The 22,787-nt window shown below is 39.0% G+C and overlaps 1 protein-coding gene across 1 annotated transcript in view; it reads left to right on the top strand.

Moving 5' to 3' along the window:
• The first annotated feature begins 7,498 nt into the window (after nt 1-7,498).
• Nucleotides 7,499-22,787, top strand: part of LOC129237751 (RYamide receptor-like) — a 59,308-nt gene continuing 44,019 nt past the window's right edge. The window contains exon 1 of the mRNA XM_054872679.1: nt 7,499-9,294. Within this exon, the coding sequence (XP_054728654.1) occupies nt 8,390-9,294 (905 nt within the window). The 5' untranslated portion in view covers nt 7,499-8,389. The remainder of the gene's footprint in view (nt 9,295-22,787) is intronic.

Raw genomic sequence — 22,787 nt, 5'->3', positions numbered from 1 at the left:
CAACAGGAGTCGGCACCGTCACACAAAGCTCGAGTGAACCATGAATGGCTAGAAAACAAAGTTCCGAACTTCATAACGTCCACACATTGGCTCTCGTATTCACCAGACTCAATTCCGATGGGTTATTCTCTTTGGGTAATTTTGGAGAGCAAAGTCCGAACTGAAATATTCACCAGTTTGCGCTGAAAAAAGCCTTGGTCTGCGAGTGAGTCAAAATACCCGTAAGTCACATTCGGGCAGCTTGCAATACGTTTCTGGACCGTCTCAAGGTCATAGTCAAAGCAAAAGATGGTCACATCGAACAAAAGTAAATTGATTCTTAAATTTGTATTATTTTCACACACTTTTTACTATGAATTGAATAAAACATTTTCCAAACTTTTATAGCCGTTTTAATTGGTTACACTTCGAGTGCCGGAACCTGTATTTACATTCATTTATAATTCCTTTTTAAGTGTCGCCGGTATATATTTCTAATTTCTTACATTTTTCATTGGTCTTGGGATGCATTGAGTCACCTATACCATAGAAGCCAAAATAATCGCTGCAAATATTTTGGTTTGTGAAAAAAGTCACAGCCAAAAGACCAGGGTAGCAATTGGTTTGTTGAAAAATGATAACATATCCAAACGAGTTGTGCTCTGAGCCCCTTTTTCTGAGCCCCTCAACTTCTTGCAAATGCAAAACATGATGAATGCCATGAAATCCAAGAAGCTGCAAAAGAAAGCAAAAGTCCATCGACTTGTTGGCCGTTTTGATGTGAAATGTGTGGCTATTTGATCCATGCAATCGATGCCAGCTTTGGATGCGTCGATCTCGGTGGGCAATGACAAACAGATCCCTCAATTTGTGAGAAAACTTCAAGATGTATACCTCAAAAAGGAAGAGTAGCTCGGCCAACAAGAATGTGAGCGCCAATTGATATTACACTTCTTTATATCAAAATTCAACGAGCTATAAAACTTAATACCGGGATTTAATCTAGAGATTCTGAGTAGAAAGCTTAAAGTTTTGATGAAAAATTGCCGAATTTTATAATTTTGCAACTTTTACTTTCTTCTTGCCTAATACAAATGATGTTTTTTTGTTGCTCGCGCAAACAGGCATGTCAAAATGTTTTCTCTAAAACATAATAAAAAATATTTTTATTGTTTTACTAGCTTTAACCCGCGACCCCGCGGTTCTATCTCAAACCGTTTTCGAACTTTGCATTTGGGTCATAGTTGAACAGCTTATGCGGATTATGAAGTCTAGAGAGTGCTATAAATAGTGGGAAATAGGAAAAACTAAGATTTTTTAGATTAAATTTAAGTAAATATTCGATTATTAGTGTCGAATGAGAGTGGTGGCGCGGCCTGGGGGCTGTGGGAAGGGAGTTCCATCATAAAAACATGCCTATAACCTTCATTGGGTGAAAACATGAATGTGTAAAAACTTTTACGTCATTTGGTGTTACAGACATTCACTTTTATAGTATAGATTTTTGAAGTGAAACTTCTTAGGTGTCGATGGACGAGCGAGAATGGAGAGGAAAATTTCAAGGCCATGCAACGTTTTGGGCATTACGTTCCGCGAGAGAGAAACAAGATATGACTTAGAGGAAAAGGAGAGAGAGAGATATACCTTATATATCTTAGATACACTTTAGGCTATTTTTACTGAGTTTTTCCTTGTGGTTGCTAATTTCTAGAGAGAAATAACACCGCCTACTTTTTGGCGCTTGTTTGTTGTTGCAAACTTGTAGAAAATATATTTTTGGTGCCTACTTTTTGGCGTTATATTTCCTTGGTGCCTACTGTTTGGGGCGTTTTTTGGTGCCGATTTTTTTGGCGCTTATTTCCGTTCCCTGGCTAGTGCTTGTGCGTACTATGAAGTACTACCTATTCTGGCGTCGGATTTATTGGTATTGCCTTGCGGTAATTTGTGCCGTCGCTGCGGTCCCGTAATCGCTGAGTTTGTGCGGGTGATTAACGCTCAGTGTAGTGCGCGTTGTTTCCACAGCTTCTGTCCGGTGTTTACCTACACTGGTCGACCCTTCTCCATTTTTTATAAATTTTGTCTATTTGTATTCTCTGCAAATGTTGTGAATTTATTTAGATACATATTCTCTCTCTACCTCTCTTTCTCTCATTCTCTCTCAGGTCTCTCTCTCTTTCTTTGTCTGCCTTGAAAGTTGCACTTCTGTTATGTATACTAGGCTACACGCATTTCTTTTTTTTAATCTTTGTGGCAAATCAGTAGGCATAAACGTTTTAAATCTGGGTGCGACGTTAGTTTGGTGTGAGAGGTTTTAGATGGTTAGCAAGCTGGTTGTTATATCTTGATGTTGCCAACTTCTTTATGTACGGATAGCACTCCCAGATCACCATGAATTATATCGTTGCCGACAAATCAATGCGTATGTGTGCCAACACACGCGACATTTTTGGGTAGAACCTCTGTACGATGTCAAGATGGACCATATGTCCATATTGGTTTCAGTATTGCTTTATATATGAGCAGCCTTTTGTCCAGCAAAACCTCTTATTTATGGCCAAGTAGCCAATAAAGGGAGTGGAGTTTTATTCCAAGCTACTTCCGCTTGGAAAGTTTATGATATCGTCACATAAAACGCCGATCAAAGGGAATGCCGAAGTACTTATTTCCATTTGGGATGTCTGGAAGTTGTTAAGATGCATTGGAAGACAAATATCCTTGTGGAATGTGAAAGTTATTTGCGCTGATTTTGCTTCATTGGCTTTTATACGTCCTTTGTTCAGCCATGCGCTACCGCTGTCAAAGTTTAGCTGAAGCTGATTAGAAGCAGTAGAAGCGTGACTATTTCTAGTCATTACTACAATGCCATCTACATATGTAGCTGTATGTGTGCTAAAATTTAAAGGTAGCAGAGGTGGCATTCGGTCTTGAAACCAACTCACTTGGACCATTGCCGATCCATTAGGAAAAACTGTTGAAGGTCGGTCGGCAGTGAAAAGCGTATAAAGTACTGGTTACAGACTGGTCTCACACTTCGCTGCGGCACACCGGCATTGATTTCATAAGGATTAGTAACTTCTTCATATATTTTAACTCGAAAATGTCTGTTTCGTTAGTATGATTTTAGCCGTATAAGGGGTTAGGCGTAGTCAGAGGCCCGAAAACATGATAATTTCCAATATTTGTTTTTTGCTAGTCAATTGCTTTATTTTACAAAAATAAAAACCCAGCATCAACACACCAAGTTTCGACTTGAGCTTAGCAAAATTAATAATTCTAAAAATTAACGCTGTTTGTGTGGAGCCCGTTTCTCCAGAAGTCCTTTGCGTTGATCATCACAAGTCCTTGGAGATTCATCAACCTAACCTTGTGCCTGATAGAAGATTTTTTTTCAAAATTAACAATATGGCGGCCTCAGGAAATATTTTTCAGATTTTCGAGAAAAAAACCGACAATTAATTGTTTAAAAAATATCAAAATTAAAAAAAAACCTTCGACCAGGCACGAGTTTTTTATGTTTTAGAAGCAGTATAAATTTTATTGAAATCTACCAGTTCAAAAAACATATTGTAGTTTTGAGAAAAACGCATTTAAAATTTTGCTATCGATTTCCGGAGCGCCCGAGCACCCTTTGTCAATTGTTGAATGACTCGAAAAGGTTTTTTCGGACTCACTTCAAATTTCCACACAATATTTTTACTATATTATACCTTAAGAGAATTAAAAAAAAAATACAAGTTTTTGAAAGTTCTGGCTACCCCTAACCCCATAAAGAAATTATGAGGAAGATTCGTTTTTAGTTTGTATACGTAGTTTAGTTTTAGTTTGTATAAGTAGCAGGCCCTCGTGCCATGCCTTGTGAAATGCTAGGAAGACGGCAACACAGTATTCTCTAGTTTCAAATGCTTCTCTGGCGAAACTGTATGTAGAGTTAGTGGAATGATGCTTCCTGAATCCGAACTGTTGCGTATGGATAATATTTCTTTGTGTAGTTATTGGGTTGCGTCGATTTAGTAAAAGTTTTTCGAGCTTTCGATGAAATAGGAAACAGACATACGGGTCTATAAGAGGACAACATATCTAACAGAAAAATATTTAAAAAAATATGACTAAAATTATTGTGTGTTTAAGATTATACAGCGGTGTATACGAGGTGTATTCAAAAAGTATCGCGAATTTTGTGTTTTTTTCAAAAATTATTTATTTATTCATGAATATCTATTTTGTCCCCTTCCAAGTTATCCCCATGAGATATTATGCACTTGTGCCAACGGTTTTTCCAATCTTCGAAACATTTCAAAAAATAATTTTTTTTTATCTTGTTCAGCTGCTCCTTCGATGCCGTCTTTATCTCGACAATCGTAGCGTAGCGTCGTCCTTTCATGGGCTTCTTCAGTTTTGGGAACAAGCAAAAGTCACCGCTATTAGAAAATTGTTTTTCCTAATTTTTTTGTTTCACCGAGATTCGAACCGACGTTATCTCTGTGAATTGCGAATGTTAGTCACGCATGAACCCATTCGGCTACGGCGGCCGCCGGTAATATTCGTTATTGACCGTTTTACCCTGTGGCAAGAACTAATGATGCACAACGCCTTTGCAATCAAAGAAAATGGTAAGCCAAAGATTTACATTCGACCGAACTTGGCGCACTTTTTTCGGTCTTGGTTCGTGCGGCAGCTTCCATTGAGATGATTGAGCTTTGGTTTCTACGTCATAACCATAAACCCATGACACGTGACCAATTATGACCCTCTGATAAATCCACAGACTACTCTTTATGGAAGGGAGCAAAGTTAATCGACCGATAAAACACGTAGCACCCATCAAAATAAACGACCCCCAATGAGCAAAAAGCAAATTTATTTGCAGAGAATCTTAGTAAAACCTTCTATGCCAATGATGGATCTGAAGATATTGACATCTCGTCCAATTGGATTGAAAGCGATGTCAGCATTGAGCCAGTTAGTAACGAAGAAGTAATGAGCGAAATTTTTCCAAAATGAAAACGAAAAAAACGCCTGGTTTCGACCTCATAACTGCAGAAATTCTTCCGAGATTGCCCAATAATTGTGTTACTTGTCTGTCTCAATTGATTAATTTGTGTTTTTTGTTAAAATATATAGGAACATATTTATAACATATACTGGAAGGCAGCAGAAGTAATTATGATTCTGAAAGTCGAAAAATCGCCAAATGATGTGTCTTCATACCGACCTGTATCTATTTCTCTGCTACCAATGCTGCCCAAACTTTTTGAACGACTGCTACTGACTCGAATGTTGCCGATTATAGAAAACAAGAGAGTTATTCCAACGCACCAATTTGGCTTTCGAAAAAATCACTCCACTATCGACCAAGTTCACAGAGTTGTTAGAACCATAGAGTGTGCGATAGAGGAAAACAAAGTTTGCGCAGCGGTGTTTCTTGACGTCTCGCAGGCGTTTGACAACGTTTGGCATACGAGCTTACTCCACAAACTTAAATTGATTTTGCCCAGGAATTATTGCGAAATCCTTTCTTCCTACCTTGATGGCAGATACTTTCGTGTCAGACTTGACAATGCCTATTCATCATTGCAAAAAGCACGCGCGGGGGTACCTCAAGGAAGCATCCTAGGCCCTCTCTTGTACCTCTTGTATACGTATGACTTACCGGTTCACGAGCAACACGTTACCGCAACCTTTGCAGATGACACGGCTATCCTAGCAGTTGGAGAAATGACCGAGACTACAACGACGAAATTGCAATCAGCGGTGAGTTCTATAGCAACATGGGCAAAAAAATGGCGTATCAAATTAAATAATTCAAAATCAGTTCACATTGTATTCGGCCTGAAAAAAACAATTTACAAGCCAGTCTACATAAACAGCGTAAATATACCGTACGTCAACGAGGCAAAATATCTTGGTATAACTCTTGATACTAAACTGCATTGGAAGGCGCATGTCAAGAAAAAGCGTGAAGAGCTGGAATTAAAAACAAAAAACCTTCTTTATCTTATTGACAGACACTCTATTCTGTCAACGAACAACAAACTACTGCTATATAATCAAATATTCAAACCGATCTGAACGTATGGCATTCAGCTATGGGGATGCTCAAGCGAATCTTGCATGACTATTAACCAACGATTCCAAAATAAAGTGTTGCGCAACATCGTCAATGCTCTATACTATGTGAGAAATCTCGACCTCCATCGTGATCTTGGTATCCTACCCATCACGTGGCGAAAAAGTACGCTATGGCTCACAGACAACGTTTAAGTACACGTGTCAATGCTGCAGCATAGGCTTTGCTTCAGCCAAATACTCATCGTCGGCGGCTCAAGCGTAAAACAATTTTAGACCAGATGGGTACCCAGTAGTAGCTGTACCTTATATATTTATACTTTCATAATGAATTTATGAATATTGAGGCATCTTAGTTTTTCCTTTTTTAATATATATGTTGAATAAAAATTGCTCGTTAGTATCTTTATTAAGTTGTACTAGTTGTAATTTCTAAACGTTATTCTGCTTATACTTTAAGAAGCGTTAATAAAAAAAAAAAAAGTATGACCCTCTGTAGCAAATTTGGGTCGTTGCGGACAGAGTTCAACATCTCGTTAGCAATACTCTTGCGATGCTGCTTTTGGTCGAAATTGAACAGTTTTGGTACAAATTTTGCGATGACTCGTCTCATGCCCAAATCATTGAAAAAAATCGAACGAAATCGGCACGAGTCAATCGATATGTCAACTTTTTCAACGGCGATTCGACGATTGGCCAATACCATTTTCTTCACTTCATACATTTTTTCGTCTGTTGTTGAAGTGCTCGGGCGTCCAACACGCTTTTCGTGGTTCACATCTTCTCGGCCTTCTGAGAACATTTTGTACCACCGATAAACGTTGCTTTGGTCCAAAATAGCTTCGCCGTATGACACAGTCAACATTCGGAATGCATTCGCGCAGTTAATTTCGTTTTTCACACAAATTTTGATACAGGTTCTTTGGTCCATCTTTTTGAATAGATAAAAATCGAAGACTAGCCGAAACACGTGCAAGCAAAGCAGCTGTCAATAATTAACTGAACATTCAAAATGGCCGAACTCGTCGGCATGAGTGAGAGACATGAGTACCAACAAATCGCCACAAAAAAATCGAAATTCGAATATACGTAACCTGCGAAAATTCAAAATTCGCGATACTTTTTGAAGACACCTCGTATTTATCGTAAACAATTATGTTGTGTGCTCGCTAATTTCACAAACTTACCAACTCTCTTTAATTCTCTTGTCTCTAACTGAATGTTTTTTTTTTTTACAAGAGTGCTTTCTATGAAATGTGTGATAAAATGAAAAAAATGGGGGATAAAATGAGTACTTTCGAATTTATGACCACTTTCACCCAATCGGCAATTTTTCATATCAAACAGCTTTACTACTTTTTTACTACACTCAATCGTAGACAGTATTTGTAATAATAATAAATCTTTTCTAATTACAGGTGTAAAGGTCTACTTTCTACGGTGGTCAGTGTACGTGCGTGTGCATCAGAGCAATAAATCACAATGTAACCTTCTAAGGTTTATTTGGAAATTTTCTAACTAGGCGAATTCAATTCGGTTTCCCGGAATAAAACTAGAGGCGAAATTTGAGGCACAAAAAGGAGCAGCAAATTTTTAGATTTATGTGTGAAAGGAAAACACCTCTAGCGGAAACTGAAGTTGTGCTGTGATAAGTAACAAAATTGCTGCGAGGAACTGACTCCTCATACGAGTAGGATTCCAAAAATCCCTTCAACAAAGAAATGTGTGGCATATGAGTGGGCGGAAAAGCAAAGAGTTGCTGAGAGCTGCTGATTGTTATGCAGAAGTTTGCATTTGTGCTTTGAGTTTACCAAGTTTGCATGCATGCACACAAAATGCAGAGAACAAAGCAGAATTTTAATAAGAAGTGAAGAAGTGAACAACTAAAAAGTAACTTTGAGTATTGTGGGGCTTTTGTCAGCTTCAAGAGAAGTGTTGTGGTTGTTGTGAACGACTTGAGACGGCAGTTGAGGCGTATGCTGATAAGTTTGTGGCGTCAGCTCATCCGTGAATCACAAATTTTAATATACATAATTATATGCAAAGGCCAAATGGACGCACTGGGCGTATGAGTAATTTTGCGAAATTGGATTGTACGGATTAACATACATTTTTACACACATAGCAGTATAATTCGCAACTTTTCGGCAGTGACAAAAAAAATATTCTCACAATTGCGCTGATAAAATTTGCTTGACATCGCAATCCCGCCAATTTACTTGGGCTACTATAAATCACGTGCTGGTGTGTAAAATTTAATAACGACAACGGTAACAACGACTCATAAACAAAGGTGCACGTACGCGCCCACATACATCCACACACACAGAAAAATATATAATTTATGCACAGCATGGACCAATTTTTGCACGAATATGCAATGCGAAGCATCCTGCCACACCTGCACACCTCCGGCAGCACGATACAGAGATATGTGCGCTACGCATTGAAAAGTGCAGTCAACAGCAACGATAGTCTACTCGCTGGCGCCACGGATACGAAAGGGGCTGAGGGTAGCAGTGGCGACTATTACTTTATTACATCTGCATCCGGCGCACAGCGATTGCTCAACGACAGCGAAAGTGTCGCAGACGCAGCAGCTGGCATCTCTTCATCATCTGCTGAGCTTATGCCCGGGCAGCTGGCCTACAACGAAAGTGGCGACAGTCCTTCGGTGCTGGTATTATCGTCGCTCACGGGGACAATGAAAAATATTGGCAATCTTGCCACCACTACAGCTGCGGCGGCGGTGGCATCGGTGGCAGGCTCAATCGCAGATTTTGGTGATGGCGATGGCGATGTGGATGTGAGTGGCTTTGGCGATTTCAATATAACCGGCATTATCTGTGATGACTCAGTACAGAATAGTACTGACGATGTATCAGCACTCTCGACTGTCTACTTCAAAACGGCCGTCTATCTGATGTACATTCCAATTTTTATATTTGCTCTGCTGGGCAATGGCACTGTTTGCTACATCGTGCAATCGACGCCACGCATGCGCACCGTCACAAATTATTTTATAGCCAATTTAGCCGTGGGCGATATACTGATGTCGCTCTTTTGCGTGCCATTTTCGTTTGTGTCGATTTTCATTTTGAACCATTGGCCTTTTGGTACGGTGCTGTGCAATTTGGTGAACTACTCACAGGCGGTGTCGGTGTTGGTGAGCGCATACACCCTGGTCGCCATAAGTATTGATCGATATATAGCGATTATGTGGCCGCTTCGTCCGCGTATTACGAAAAGGTAAGAAGAGGAGAATATTTTGCTAGGCATATATGAGTAGGGTGGCGCAAAATTAATCACCCTATTGTAAGATTTACAATTTTTGCAAATGGCGGCGCCCATTAGGCATATTTGACACTTGTGAAGAGGCAGCTACATAAAAGCAATGGAGCACTTATAGGGGAAAATAAAGATTTCCGTCTCTTAACACCATTTTTTTTTATTTACTAAAAAGTTATTCAAAAACGTGCTTGGATGATTAATTTTGCGCCACCTTGCATGTAATATAAGTGTACATCTGTCGTTAAAATCAATAAGATTAATTGGACTTGACGGCCGCCGTAGCCGTGACTACCATTCGGAATTCACAGAGAGCCAGCCTTAGGTTCGAATCTCGGAGAAACACCAAAATTAAGAAAAACATTTTTCTAATAGCGGTCGCCCTCGGCAGGCACAACATTTGTGGAACAACATCAACCGCACACCACAAATAGGAGGAGGAGCTCGGCAATATATAATTAGACTTAAGAAAGTATTAAGTTATATATATGTATATAGATTTTTCTACTCGCAAAGCTACTTACAGACCGCGCGAAATGACTGCACGTCAATATTTTAACAATTTGTTTGAATGTTCATTATTTTTTCATAAAAGTATAGCCCATTGTGTAACACAAACCGTGGCGTATCTGCCTATTGGGTAGTATCCCATTATAACGGAAATCACTGTGCTAAGACTATGCTGATTTTGGCTTAGCAGATGTTCTGTACGTTCAGCATTGAGAATCAGGCACAATTTTCGGGCGGTTCTGCGGGTGGGCTCGTTACGCCAGAGTTTATATGCTGTTCTTATACAATAATTTTCTCAAAAAATAAGTAGCTTACAAGTCTGGTGGAGGAATAAAGTACAACTTTTGATGGGTTGCATATGAAGAGTAACTTATGTAGATCCCAATGCCCAAACACCTCGCGACGATTCACTTAACAGTAGTACCAGGAGGGGATCGGTACACTGACAGTAGGAGGTTCAGTTCGGCTTAAAAACCTATACTGACGGAGTAAAGGCTTTCGGTGCGTTTTCCTCGTAAAAACAAAATATATCTTGCTTGCCTGCAGATCTCCTAAAAGGAAGTTTAGTGACGAGTAAAAAGCTTTCGATGGCTTGATTGATATTGCATCGGATATGGGAACAGATGTGAGCCAATACCAAACTAGATAATTCGCCTAACTACCGCAGCGTGCGATGTATTTTATTCTGGGGTTCACATCTATTGTCTTTGAAAAATCCATCTACAGGACTACATTTGCCTCCATTGACTCGTTTATTCCATAAGCAACTGTGAGCCCGCAATTTAGCTTCCTATCCAATATAACGTCTAGATATTTGGCGCTTTCCATTACTCTAAGGAATAGTTACACAAAAAACCTCTTTGAGGTTTACCTTACGTTTTGCATTATATTGAGACAGACTGCGCCAAAATTCAAAACAAAAGGATTTAAAAATATTGTTGAAACATTTTCCAACACTAATTCGCTGATTATAGTATTTGTAAGGAGTTAGGGGTAGACAGAATTTCCAAAAATTGGATTCGTGTTTTCCACTTTCTAAGAGTACAATATCTTAAAAATATTGTGTGAAATACTTTTCGAATTATTCAACAATTAACAAGGAGCGCTCGGGCGCTCCGGAGCAGATAGCAAAACTTTAAATGAGTTTTTCTCAAAACTATGTTTTATGAATTGGTGATCGACGTAATTTAAAATCCGCTTGGTAGATTTCAATAAAATTTATACTGCGTTTGAAAAACATAAAAAGCTTGTGCCTCATCGATGGATTTTTTATTAAAAAATTTCGATTTTTTTAAATAATCAAATCCCGGTTTTTTCCATATTGTTCATTTTGAAAAATACAATACAATTATTAATATTGTCTTTTTTTTTAACTTGCTAAGGTCAAGTCCATAACACTGAAGAAGGCATTTAGTAGGGCATACAAAACGTCATGCCCCATAAAATTTAGCAAAAAATCCCATCCCCCTTGGTGAAGCAGTGAGCTCTCAAAACTAACGGAAAAATCTAGATCAACGTTTAACCTCAGCTACTCGACAGGAAATTGCAATTGTACAAAGAGAGTCGGAGACAGTACAAGAAGGCAATTAGGGCCGCCAAGAAAGAGAGCTGGAGCGAATTTTGTTCGTCAATCGAATCCACCAGGGATTCTGCCAGGCTTAGCCGTGTTCTGTCCAAAGATCATTCAATGGCTTCTTGGGGTGCAGCGTCCACGAAAGTGGGAGGGGAAGTATCAGGCGGAGCCAATATAATCCACAGCACCTCGCAAAAGAAATAATTACAAAGGAGAAAGTTGCATGTGCAATTAAATCTTTTTCACCTTTTAAATCTCCGGGGCCAGATGGGATCATCCCAAAGATGTTACAGGAAACCTTGGACTGTATCCTACCATGGCTAGAGGAAATTTTTAAAGCGTGTTTAAACCTAGGTCATATTCCAGATAGTTGGAAACTAGTCAAGGTCGTCTTCATTCCAAAAATAGGCAGGAGGGGACATGAATCAACGAAGGACTATAGGCCAATCAGTCTTTCGTCTTTCCTGTTAAAAACCTTTGAAAGACTTTTGGAAATATATCTTAGAAGATCTTTGGAAAGCTCTGGTATATCTACTGCACAACATGCGTACCTTAAAGGCAAATCTACGGAGACAGCGCTTCACGAGGTAATCCGAACAATAGAGGGCTCTCTAGAGAACAAACATTATACCATGGCGGCATTCTTGGATATAGAAGGCGCCTTTAACAATGTTAGTACAGATGCGATCCAACGGGCGTTGATAGACTTAGAGGTGGACAATTGCATCAGTAACTGGGTCATCTCTATGCTAGAAACCAGGATCATCAAAGCTAATATGAGTAATATCAGTATAACCAAGAAGGTTCACAGAGGCACCCCACAGGGGGGAGTATTGTCTCCACTTCTCTGGTTATGCGTTATTAGCAAAGTCTTAACAAAACTTAATAGAGGTGGGGTAAAAGCGGTGGCGTACGCTGATGATGTGGTGTTAATGGCGTTAGGACTATGTCCTAATATGATCAGTGGGATCATCCAAAGGGCATTAGGCTAGCTTAACTCTTTTGCCACAAGCTGTGGCCTAGGTTTAAATCCACGTAAAACAGAGCTTATGCTTTTCACCACCAGATACAAGGTACCAACTTTTACCCTACCAATTAACGGACAAACTCTCTGACTATCACCCAGCGCAAAGTACTTAGGGGTAATTCTGGACTCCAAACTAAGCTGGAAATTAAATGTTGAAGAACGGGTAAGGAAGGCAGAAATTGCTGTATATGCCTGTAAACGTATGCTTGGAAGAAGATGGGGTCTTCAACCTAAGCATACATTATGGCTGTATAAGACGGTTATATGACCTATTCTATCGTATGGTTCGGTAGTTTGGTGGAAGGCTCTAGGGAGAGAGTACAATACCAAACTACTCGGCAGAATACAAAGATCAGCATGCGCAATACCGGTCAGATCATGTCCTAGAGAGGCTCACAATGCACTGACACACGTTATTCCAATAGGCCTACATATTAAGAAGACGGCAACCATGAGTGCATTTAGGTCAAACGAAGCGGGCCGCTGGAGAGAAAAAACTTATGGTCATGCTAGTCTATTATTGCGACAAACTCAGTTAATCTCGGTGAGAACTGACTACATCGTCCCGACGGTAACTTTCAATCGGAATTTTGCCACGCTCTTTCCACCTAAAGAAGAATGGAATAAGGGATTCTCTCTAAACAACTTCGACACTACAGTCTATACGGATGGAAGTAAAATGGGCTGCGGTGTTGGAGCTGGTGTATATTCTCACATACTTAAAATTGGAAAATCTGTGCGTCTCCCTAATACCAGCAGTGTCTTCCAGGCGGAAGAACTGGTACTACTAATCGCAGACTTCTCTTTTAAGGGTAATATCGCTATTCTCTCGGATAGCTAAGCTGCAATCCAGGCACTGGGTTCGGCCACAACAACCTCCAAAGTGGTGGAACATTGTAAGAATAGCCTCACCATCTTGAATGAAAACCATAAAGTTACCTTAATCTGGGTCACGGGACATCGGAACATTGAAGGTAATGAAAAAGCAGATGAACTGGCAAGAAGGGGATCTGCCATGAATAACGCTCTTGCAGAATCGGTACTCACACCATTAGGTGCAGTCAAGAGTACAATTTCCCAAAAAATAATAGGTCTATGGATAAGTTCGTGCGGTTTTACAACAGATGGCGTAACTTGATTATTATTCCATCGATCCACATTTCCAAACATTCATTGGAGAGCTACTGTCGTAAGGCACAAACGTCAGTATAAGTTTTTTATTTGAAGCGTAAACAACAATATTTTTACCACACTTGAAAATGTCGAATTTCGTGCCAAATAATGTGTTTTTGCGGGGAATTCTTTAATATGAAGAAAAAAGCAGCCGAAAGTCATCGTATCTTGGTGGAAGTTTATGGTGAGCATGCTCTAGCTGAGCGAACGTGCCAGAAGTGGTTTGCACGCTTTAAAAGTGGTGATTTTGGCTTGGAAGACGAAGAACGCGAGGGTGCGCCGCCAAAGTTCATGGATACCGAATTGGAGGAATTGCTCGATCAAGATCCGGCTCAAACGCAAGAAGAGGTTGCAAAAACTTTGGGAGTTGATCAATCAACCATTTCCAAACGTTTAAAAGCCATGGGAATGATCCGAAATTCAAATTTCGAAAAAAACCGCACGAACTTATTCATAGACCTATACCTCCGAATCGCAGACTGTAGGTGGAAAGTCCAGACGAAATGCAAAATTAGCAGAACGTTATGGCCCACGTACAACCTCAAGCAATCGTCGGCATTAATAAGAATGAAACGACGGGACGCCTGGAGACTAACGGCAGTCATAACTGGCTTTTGGGCTATCGGAGAACAACCAGCCAAAATGGGTATCCCTCACAATACATACTGTCACAGTTGCAAACAACCGGAGAAAATGGAGACAATCTTCCATTTCCTCTGTGAATGCCCTGCCCTATGGAAGGACAGAATGTTAACCCTGGGCCAACCGCTGTTCGAGAATCTCGAACAACTATCTAGCTTAGACGTTAACAACCGAATAAGGTTCCTTAACAGCACAGACTGGATATAGTTATGCTGTAAATAACCGTTAAACAAGTTGGTAACGAGGATGTGGCAACAAAATGGCGCGGAAGCGCTAGTTGGATTCTGGAAGAATCACCACTTTAACCAACCAACCAACCAAGGTCAAGTCGGAACATGATGTAAATGGTTTTCTAATAATAGGTGTTATTTTGATTAGCCCACTATTTCGGTAGATGTCACTTTTGAAGCTGTCATTTTTTGATATTTTACAAGTAGAAACTACGTCATTAATAAAAATGGACCGATACACGCTTAAACAACGCACTGAAATTATTAAAATTCACTATAAAAATGGTGAAAATTTGGCAGAGACGGTTCGTAAAACTCAAACATTTTGGGTCATCGTGAAGCACCTTGTCGGACCGCAATACAGAAATTGGTGAAAAAAGCTGTTGGGAGAAGTTAGTGATGTGAAGGATAAAACCCGTGCACATCGCTCAAAAACAACCGGAAATATTGCTGTGGTAGCCGAAAGTGTTGAAGAAACCGTTCTTTAGAATTAGGCATTCCACAGACGTCATTAAACCGTATTTTGCATAAAAATTTGGGTCTTAAGGCTTATAAAGTTCAGTTAATACAATAACTTAAGCCGGCCGATTATCAACAACGTCGTGTATTGGCTAATTGGGTCGCTGAAACGCATGAAAATGATCCGGAATTCCATTGAAATATCATCTTGAGTAATGATGCTCATTTCCACCTCGGTGCAGTGATGGTAAATGTAGGAATTTATGTCGAAAAATGTGGGTGTAGGGAAAAGAAGGACAGATTTTGTTAAATTCTGTAAATGTAAGGAATTTTCAAGAAGGTCAGAAAAAAATTTCAAATAGCGGGAAAAATTAGAAAAGTTCATTTAAAATAAAAATCCGCAGTAAGGTTTTATGCCAGACTTTTTTTCTTTATGGCAGAATACTTTTAAAAGCGTTAATACTACAACATTGCCGTTTTTTTCTTCGTTACCGACAACGCAATTTTTTCTTCGCCGAAAATTGTTAGTTTTTTGGTGCTTTTGACTTTTGAAGTAAGTTTGCAATTAATTTAGTTTAAGCTTTTTTTATATTTAAAATGCATATATATTTATATATGAGTTCCACCTCTTCGACTGACTCTTTGGAAGAATACCAGAAAAAACAATGCAAGTATCGGAAACAAAAATTCAATAACAAGTGGCGTGACGACGACAATTTTAGTGGCTGATTGGAAGCTGCGTGTGACTGAGGCAAGTCTGATTTTCAGAAGCGCGCCGAATCAGAAATGCACCAAAAAAATATGAAAGCAATAAAAAACACACCTAAAATAAACAGATTTTTTTTTTTAATCGAGTAAACCAAATGGTTGCAGAAATTTCGAATTAAGACTTAGCATGTTCTTCGCTGAGCATAATGTCGCGCTGCAAGTGGTGAACCATTTACTACCACTCTTAAAAGAAACCGTGCCGGATTCTGAAAAAATAAAACTCATTATAGTGTAAACGCAGGAGGAAAAATGAAGGGAATTGTGTAGGGATAATTTTTTGTAAGGGTAGGGAAAAGTAGGGAATTTTTTTGGGCTGTGTAGGGATTTTTCAAAAAATCATTTACCATCACTGCCTCGGTGGCTTCGTCGATAAGCAAAATTGTCGGATCTGGGCCTCGAAAACCCAAGAATTATTTTTGAAAAGCCTCTCCATCCTCAACGTGCTACTGTTTGGTGCGGTTTATGGTCCGGCGGAGTTATAGGACCTTACTTTTTCGAAAATGCAGCTGGAGTAATCAAGAGATAATTAACGATTTTTTATGGCCAGAAGTGGAAGGTATTGATCTGGACAACGTTTATTTTCAACCATTGATCTTTTACGTGTATAACACTTCTTACTGGAAAACCCTTTATCAATGCTATGTTTTTATTTTTGTATTATAAAATAAAGCAATTGACTAGCAAAAAACAAAAAATTATTGAAAATCATAATTTTTTCGGGCCTCTGGTAAGGTATTATTGAATGCTTTAAGCAGAAAATAATGCATATATTTTTCTCAATGTTCTGCAATTACCTAACCTACTAAGTATTTCGATTTGTTCTTTTGTTTACTTAAGCTGTTTAAAGTGAAGGAAGTGGAAAAAAACCTCTGATCCTTTCGATATTTTCTCAGGTGTGTAGTTTTTAATTTTGTTATCAACGACATCGACCCTGGCGCCATTATTTTCTCTAGGAGCGTTCAGATCTGTGGCTATGATGACGACCTTTCTGTAATCGCAAAAAACCAATATGTGTTCAGCGACACCGCGTTAAATCTTATTAACAAAGCAAAGCTAGTTGGTATGGAAGTCAATATCGAAAAATTAAATACTTGGTTAGATTGCGAAGCTGTGGTCGGGTCCCACGAATTTGAAAAAATCGAAGCCTTCAAGTTCCTAGGAGTAAACTTAAGTAGTAAAGCAGATTCGTTTATCTACATAAGTGACAGACTTCACGCTCTGTACCTCAAACGGCTTCAACACAACCTCTTGTCATGGACATGTAAGCTACAGATAGGACCCTTATAAAACTAAAGGGGTTTTCAATTGGCGCGGGTCGATTTTGGCGCCCTGTGGCAGCCATTTTGTTTTGGTGACATCTGTCAAATCTTTTGTTTATTATTCAGTTGTTTATGCCAAATCATCATGGCAAGTTACACGATTGAACAGCACGTTCAAATGATAAAACTTTATTATCAAAATGAGTGTTATTTAACGCAAACGTCGCGTGCATTGCGCCCATTTTTCAGTAGACGTGGTGGGCCTTCCAATTTCTTATGGTCCATATTGAACCATATGGACCTAGACGATATGTGGTTCCAGCAGGACGGCGCTACATGCCACACAGCAAACGCCATTTTATTCCATTTCAACATCTACCCGCCCTTATTGAAAAACCCTATACTAGCAACGATGGATGTAAAACATGGATTCTGACTACTAATATAAATAAGTTAATCTAAAATTTTGAGTAGAATTGTTGGCCATATACGAGAGCCTGATAGATCATATAAAATAAAATACAACAATAAGACCGAAGAACTTATAAATGGGCGAAACCTAGTGCACTTTGTGAAGGCACAACGTCTTTGATGACTGGGGCATGTTCTTCCAATAAATGGTAACGAAATAGCAAGAAGACTTTTTACTCTATCAGTTTAGGCAAGAGAAAGAGCGAACGGCCACCAAGAAGTTCGGCAGATGATGTGCAAAACGACCTGCATGGCAAGAAGGCCCGAAGAAACCATGCAATGAACTGAGACATGTGGTGCGCAATGGTAGAGGAACGGTAAATGCTATGATGCGAATGATGATGATGAACCACTTAAATATTTCGTCTTGATCTTTTGTTTAGTTCGTTGTTTTCCAAAACCCACTTCCTTAGAACAGGCAACCTTAAATTATTCACTCGAAAATCGAGCCCTAAAATTACTTTTCCATACTTAGAGTTGGGCATAACCAACCATTCGGCTTTGATTGTCAACCTCAACCGGCCAGCTTGCAAAATAAGCTACACTCCACTCATCAGCTTCCTTACTAGTTGGTCAATTGCATATTTTATGGTCAGAAAAAATCTTAAACAGATTGAAAATACAAAAAGTAAAGCGAAATTAATTTTGAATAAAATATGTAAATTCTTGATATGGCGAACTTTTCGCCTTTGAGTTCGTTAGAAAAAAAGCAAAAAAAAAAAACAAGTAAACGCAACAAATTGTGGTATTACTCTCACTTTAGTTGTTATTATACTTTTTTCAATAAACTGTTACGCGCCAACCGTCAGCTGTCAGCTCTTTAGTAGAGTATCGCATAAATTAATAATGAGATTCAAAATTAAATTATTTCACTTTGTGTACTGACGCATACAGAAGGTAGAGTGCCGTAAAATAATTTCGCTCTCCAAACCCACCAGTACAAAGAGAGAGAGGGAGAAGAAAGCAAACCTCGAATTGTCGTGTGTTGAAATTTGGAAATTATAGCGCCAGACATGAATTGTCGGTACTTTGTTGCCAGTTTAAAACCATAGGGTAATAAAAATTTCTTATTGACACATCGCACAGTAAAAGTTTTCAAAAAGTGCCAAAACATTGTGTCGTCTGGCTTGCAGCACGTAACGTGTAACAAGAATTTATAGTGTAGAAGTGAGCGGGGAAAGAGTCACACAAGCGCACAGCTTTAGAAGAATGCAATAAACGACACAGGCACAGTTGTTAACATTCTGTCAACTGTTTCGCAAGGTTGCTCATACGCCATGTACGCGCTACCCCTTGCAGCCGGCGCTGTTGAATATTTCTATGCGTACTTGCGAAGCGAAAGTGATGCAATCAGCTGTAAAGCTAGTAAACTGATCAAGTTAGTTTCTTGTTTTTATTTGCGCTCATCCGCGCCCAACAATTACTGTTAGTGTACGCGCGTATGTTGATATGAGATTTTGAAATTCACGCAGCAAAAAAAAAAACTTAAATAAAAAAGTAACACGCAAATAGTTTGTAGCTAGCACGCGAACATATGTTGCTCACCTCTTGCCTGGTAACGAGCTGCATAAAATTTACCTTTTACGAGCATCTAAAACATGATACATATCTGTGCTCAATTGTTTGGGTGTGTGTGTGCGTGTGCGTGTGCATAATGCGTGTACTATGTACGTTGATTTTTTGATTGCTGTTTCTTCTTCAAGAGTTTATAACCATTAGTTACGTTTTAGTTCAGCGCATTTTTACATTTATGACCTCAGCGCATGAGCTACTCAGCTAGCAAAAGGTTTTGGTTCAACGAATTTAGCAAGTGGTGCTTTAAATATATGGTAGTAGGCTTAGGTCGGTTATTTCATAATGAGTATTTGCTATAATTATTTCTATTATGAGCGGACTTAGAACGGCGACCTGAAAGATCGATTGTGCCCCTTCATAGATTCAAAGTATTTCTCCGAGCCTAACTTCTTCAATAAATTTAAGGACAAATACTCATTTTTTACTGATATTTTTTAGGAATTTTTTTTTAAGAAAATAAAATGCGACCGTTTTGTTTTTATAGTATGCTATTACTGACATCAAATAGTATACAAAAACAATTTTTGTTTTTTTTTTCTTTAAATATTTTTTGTAGTAGTGTGGCACCGAAGTATGTGTCTTAAAAAAAAGATAGGTGGCTTGTCAACAGGGTTTGGCTCTTCAGGGCATCTGATTGATCTGAAATTTGAATCAGTTATTCCACACATCAGTAGTTTTTATTTAAAAATCACGTATTTTTTACACAATTTTTTTAAGTAATTTTTTTACACAAAATTTTCGTTCTTGCAGCAAACTCAAAACAAAAAAGTTTTTCTAATAAAAGATAATTCCTCAAAGGATGCCTCCTTAAGTAAAATTTTTCTTGTAAGATTGAGTAAAGATACATTCGTACAAACGTTCCTCCAAAAATAATGCAAAAAGTACTTAAGATTTTAGAACTAACCAAGACGAACTGTGCGTTCAAATTACAACGTAATCTTTCGGTCGCGTGTAGCTGGATAATAAATTGTGAGTAAGGTGGCGCAAAGTTAATCTTCCAATTTTATTTTTGCATAATTTTTTTATTGAACAGTAGATTAGATTAAATTAGTAGACCATTGTACTACACCCGAATCGACTTCACTAGAAAGAATAGAGAGATAGGAAAGTTAAAATATGGGTCGTACGACGGAGAAATTTGTTTCAGGTCACTCTTCCACAAATCCTTTGGATTCATTGATGAATCGTAAGAGATCCGGAAGAGGAAGAGTATGAACTTTATCCATACTCAGTATATCGCAACCTAATATCCTAAGCCTGATTCTGGAAAACGCCGGAGAGCTACAGAGAAAATGATCTGCAGTATCGTCATCCTCAAGATAGGATAGACATATCGGGCTGTCTATAACCCCTGTGGCAGCCATAAGCTGACCACGGACGTTGAGCTTACACCCACCACTACTCTCAGGACCTTTCTGCTGAGTTTAGGAGAGAGGTCGTTATTTTCTTGTTTGGTTCTTTCACGAAGCATTTGGCTACTCTGCAGGAGTCGAACTCAGACCAACGTCTTCTAGTATTCATAATTGAATCGATGAAAAATTTTCACCTAGAAAGGTTAGATGGCCTTGCAGAGCCTTCATTAGCTAGTTTATCAGCTAACTTATTCCCTGTAATACCACAATGTCCAGGCATCCAAATAAGACTAACTTTGTTGTTTTTAGCAAAACTGTTCAGTTTTGTCTTACAGTCACCCACTAACTTTGAAGAGCTGCGTGGGTTAGCAAGGGCTTTCAGTGCAGCTTGACTGTCACTACAAATTCCAATACTGCTACCCCGCCACTTTTTCTCAATTAGCCAGTACGCCACATTCAAGATGGCATAGACTTCCGTAAGGAATACCGTGGCCATCTGTGCTGTGGCATAGGAGTACATAGTGTCTTCGTCTAAGTACCATCCAGATCCGCTTCCATCACTGGTTTTGGATCCGTCGGTGTAGAAAATGTGCTGATATCCCGTTAATAAGTTCTCTGGACTTAACCATTGATCTCTATCTGAGATAAAAACGTCACACTTCCTGCCGAAGCTAACGAAACGCACCCGATGATTCGCAGGCATCCAGAACAGTGCGCACTGCTCCGACAACAGGTGGTATATCTGACAGGGGCCAGTACTTTCTTCAGACTGTCTTTCTTCCCAGACTCCATTTAACTAGAGCCTGTACGCCGCCTTCTACTGAATAGTCAAAACTATTTTGAGTGATGGAAATCTTTTGAAGTTTAAGTGCTCCATTGCTTGTTTGTTTGTATTTATATACGGTCTGTATGATCATTTGCAAAAATTATAAGTCTCCTGATGGAATGGTTATGTAAAGAACTCGAGGAAGCAAAAAATAATGGCTAATAACAAACTTTTTTACAACGTAAAAACCAGCAGAAGTCGCGAATAATTTGAATAACGTGCGCGCTTTTTATCAATTACAAGATAAACAATACTGAGCTAAAATATTAACGACAGGAGCTTTGTTCTGATAACTTCGAGTTTATACATTAAAAATAGGCCCCTATGGCCTTAATGCAGTGTTTTGCGCGATGTAAAAGATTTTCGATTTTTTCATGTCATTGACCAGAATCTGCAACGCCCTTCAGGATGGCGGTACAAGCCTTTTGGATGTCCTCTACAGACGCAAAACGTTTTTCTTTCATGGCCAAATGATATTTTCCGGGTAGGTGGAAGTCACAGGGGAATACGGTGAGGGAGTGATGGTTAAAATGGGAGTTCTAGTCAAAAAATCAGTCACAAGAGTGGATCGTTGAGATGGTTCATTATCATGAAATAAGCGCCTTCGCGGTGTTCTGGGCGAATTCGCTTCAAAACGCCAAGATAGAAAATTGCATTGATGGTTTGGCCCATCGGCACTAACTCCTTGTGGGCAACTCCCTTGGAATCCCAAAAATAAATGAGCATTTACTTTATTTTTGACTTCTCCAAACGCGTGTTTTGTTGGGTGGTGGCTCGTTTGGGGTCTTCCATTCGGCACTCTGACGGTTAGTTTCAGTGTTGTAAAGGAAGTTCTTGTCTGTTCTCACCTCTTTAATGAAGTCTTTCGAATGTTGAATTCTGAGCAATTTTTGGTCCTCAGTTAACTTGTGCGGAATGGGACTTGCACATACCTTTCTTAAGCCCAAATGATCCGTTAAAAAGCGATAAATCGACCGATTCCATGAATTTCAGCGATGACTTCGGTTAATTTTTGATAAATTCACGATTTTCGATGAAGTTTTCGGTGATTACAGATTTTAGGCGGCCCTTGTGTTCATTGCCATTTATGTCCTCACAACCATCTCTTAAACGTGTAACCCACTCACGAAGTCTCTAGCCGAGACAGACAATCATCGCCATAAACTTTTTTCATTCATTCAAATGAGTCGGTTAAGGTTTCACCGATTTTGGAACCAAATTTGATATTAACTCTTTGCTCGAAACTCATTTTTGTACCGATGACTCAAACATACTGACACTTAGGGTGCAATAACTTCCCTTCCACTAACCCGAATGTCACCAAGCTTTCACTGGAAGTCAGCTAAGGATGCAACTTCTAACGCAAAAACAGATTTAGGATGCGAGTATTCTTTATTCTTAACTTCCCCTTGTATGTATGTATATTTGTAAAACGTTATAATATATATTACAATGTGTGTGCATTTTTACTTACCAAAATTTTTCATTTAACGATATTTGGCCATTCAATTTGCAAGCAAACACGCTCCCAACTAATCTCCTAAGCGTTTCAATTAAATGGTTTTGATGAAGTTCTTCAAATATTTATC

The sequence above is a fragment of the Anastrepha obliqua genome, chromosome 1 (genome assembly GCF_027943255.1).
Source record: "Anastrepha obliqua isolate idAnaObli1 chromosome 1, idAnaObli1_1.0, whole genome shotgun sequence".
Lineage (NCBI taxonomy): Eukaryota > Metazoa > Arthropoda > Insecta > Diptera > Tephritidae > Anastrepha > Anastrepha obliqua.
The sequence above is the reverse complement of the archived record's forward strand: the minus strand, read 5'-3'. Positions and strand labels throughout refer to the sequence as shown.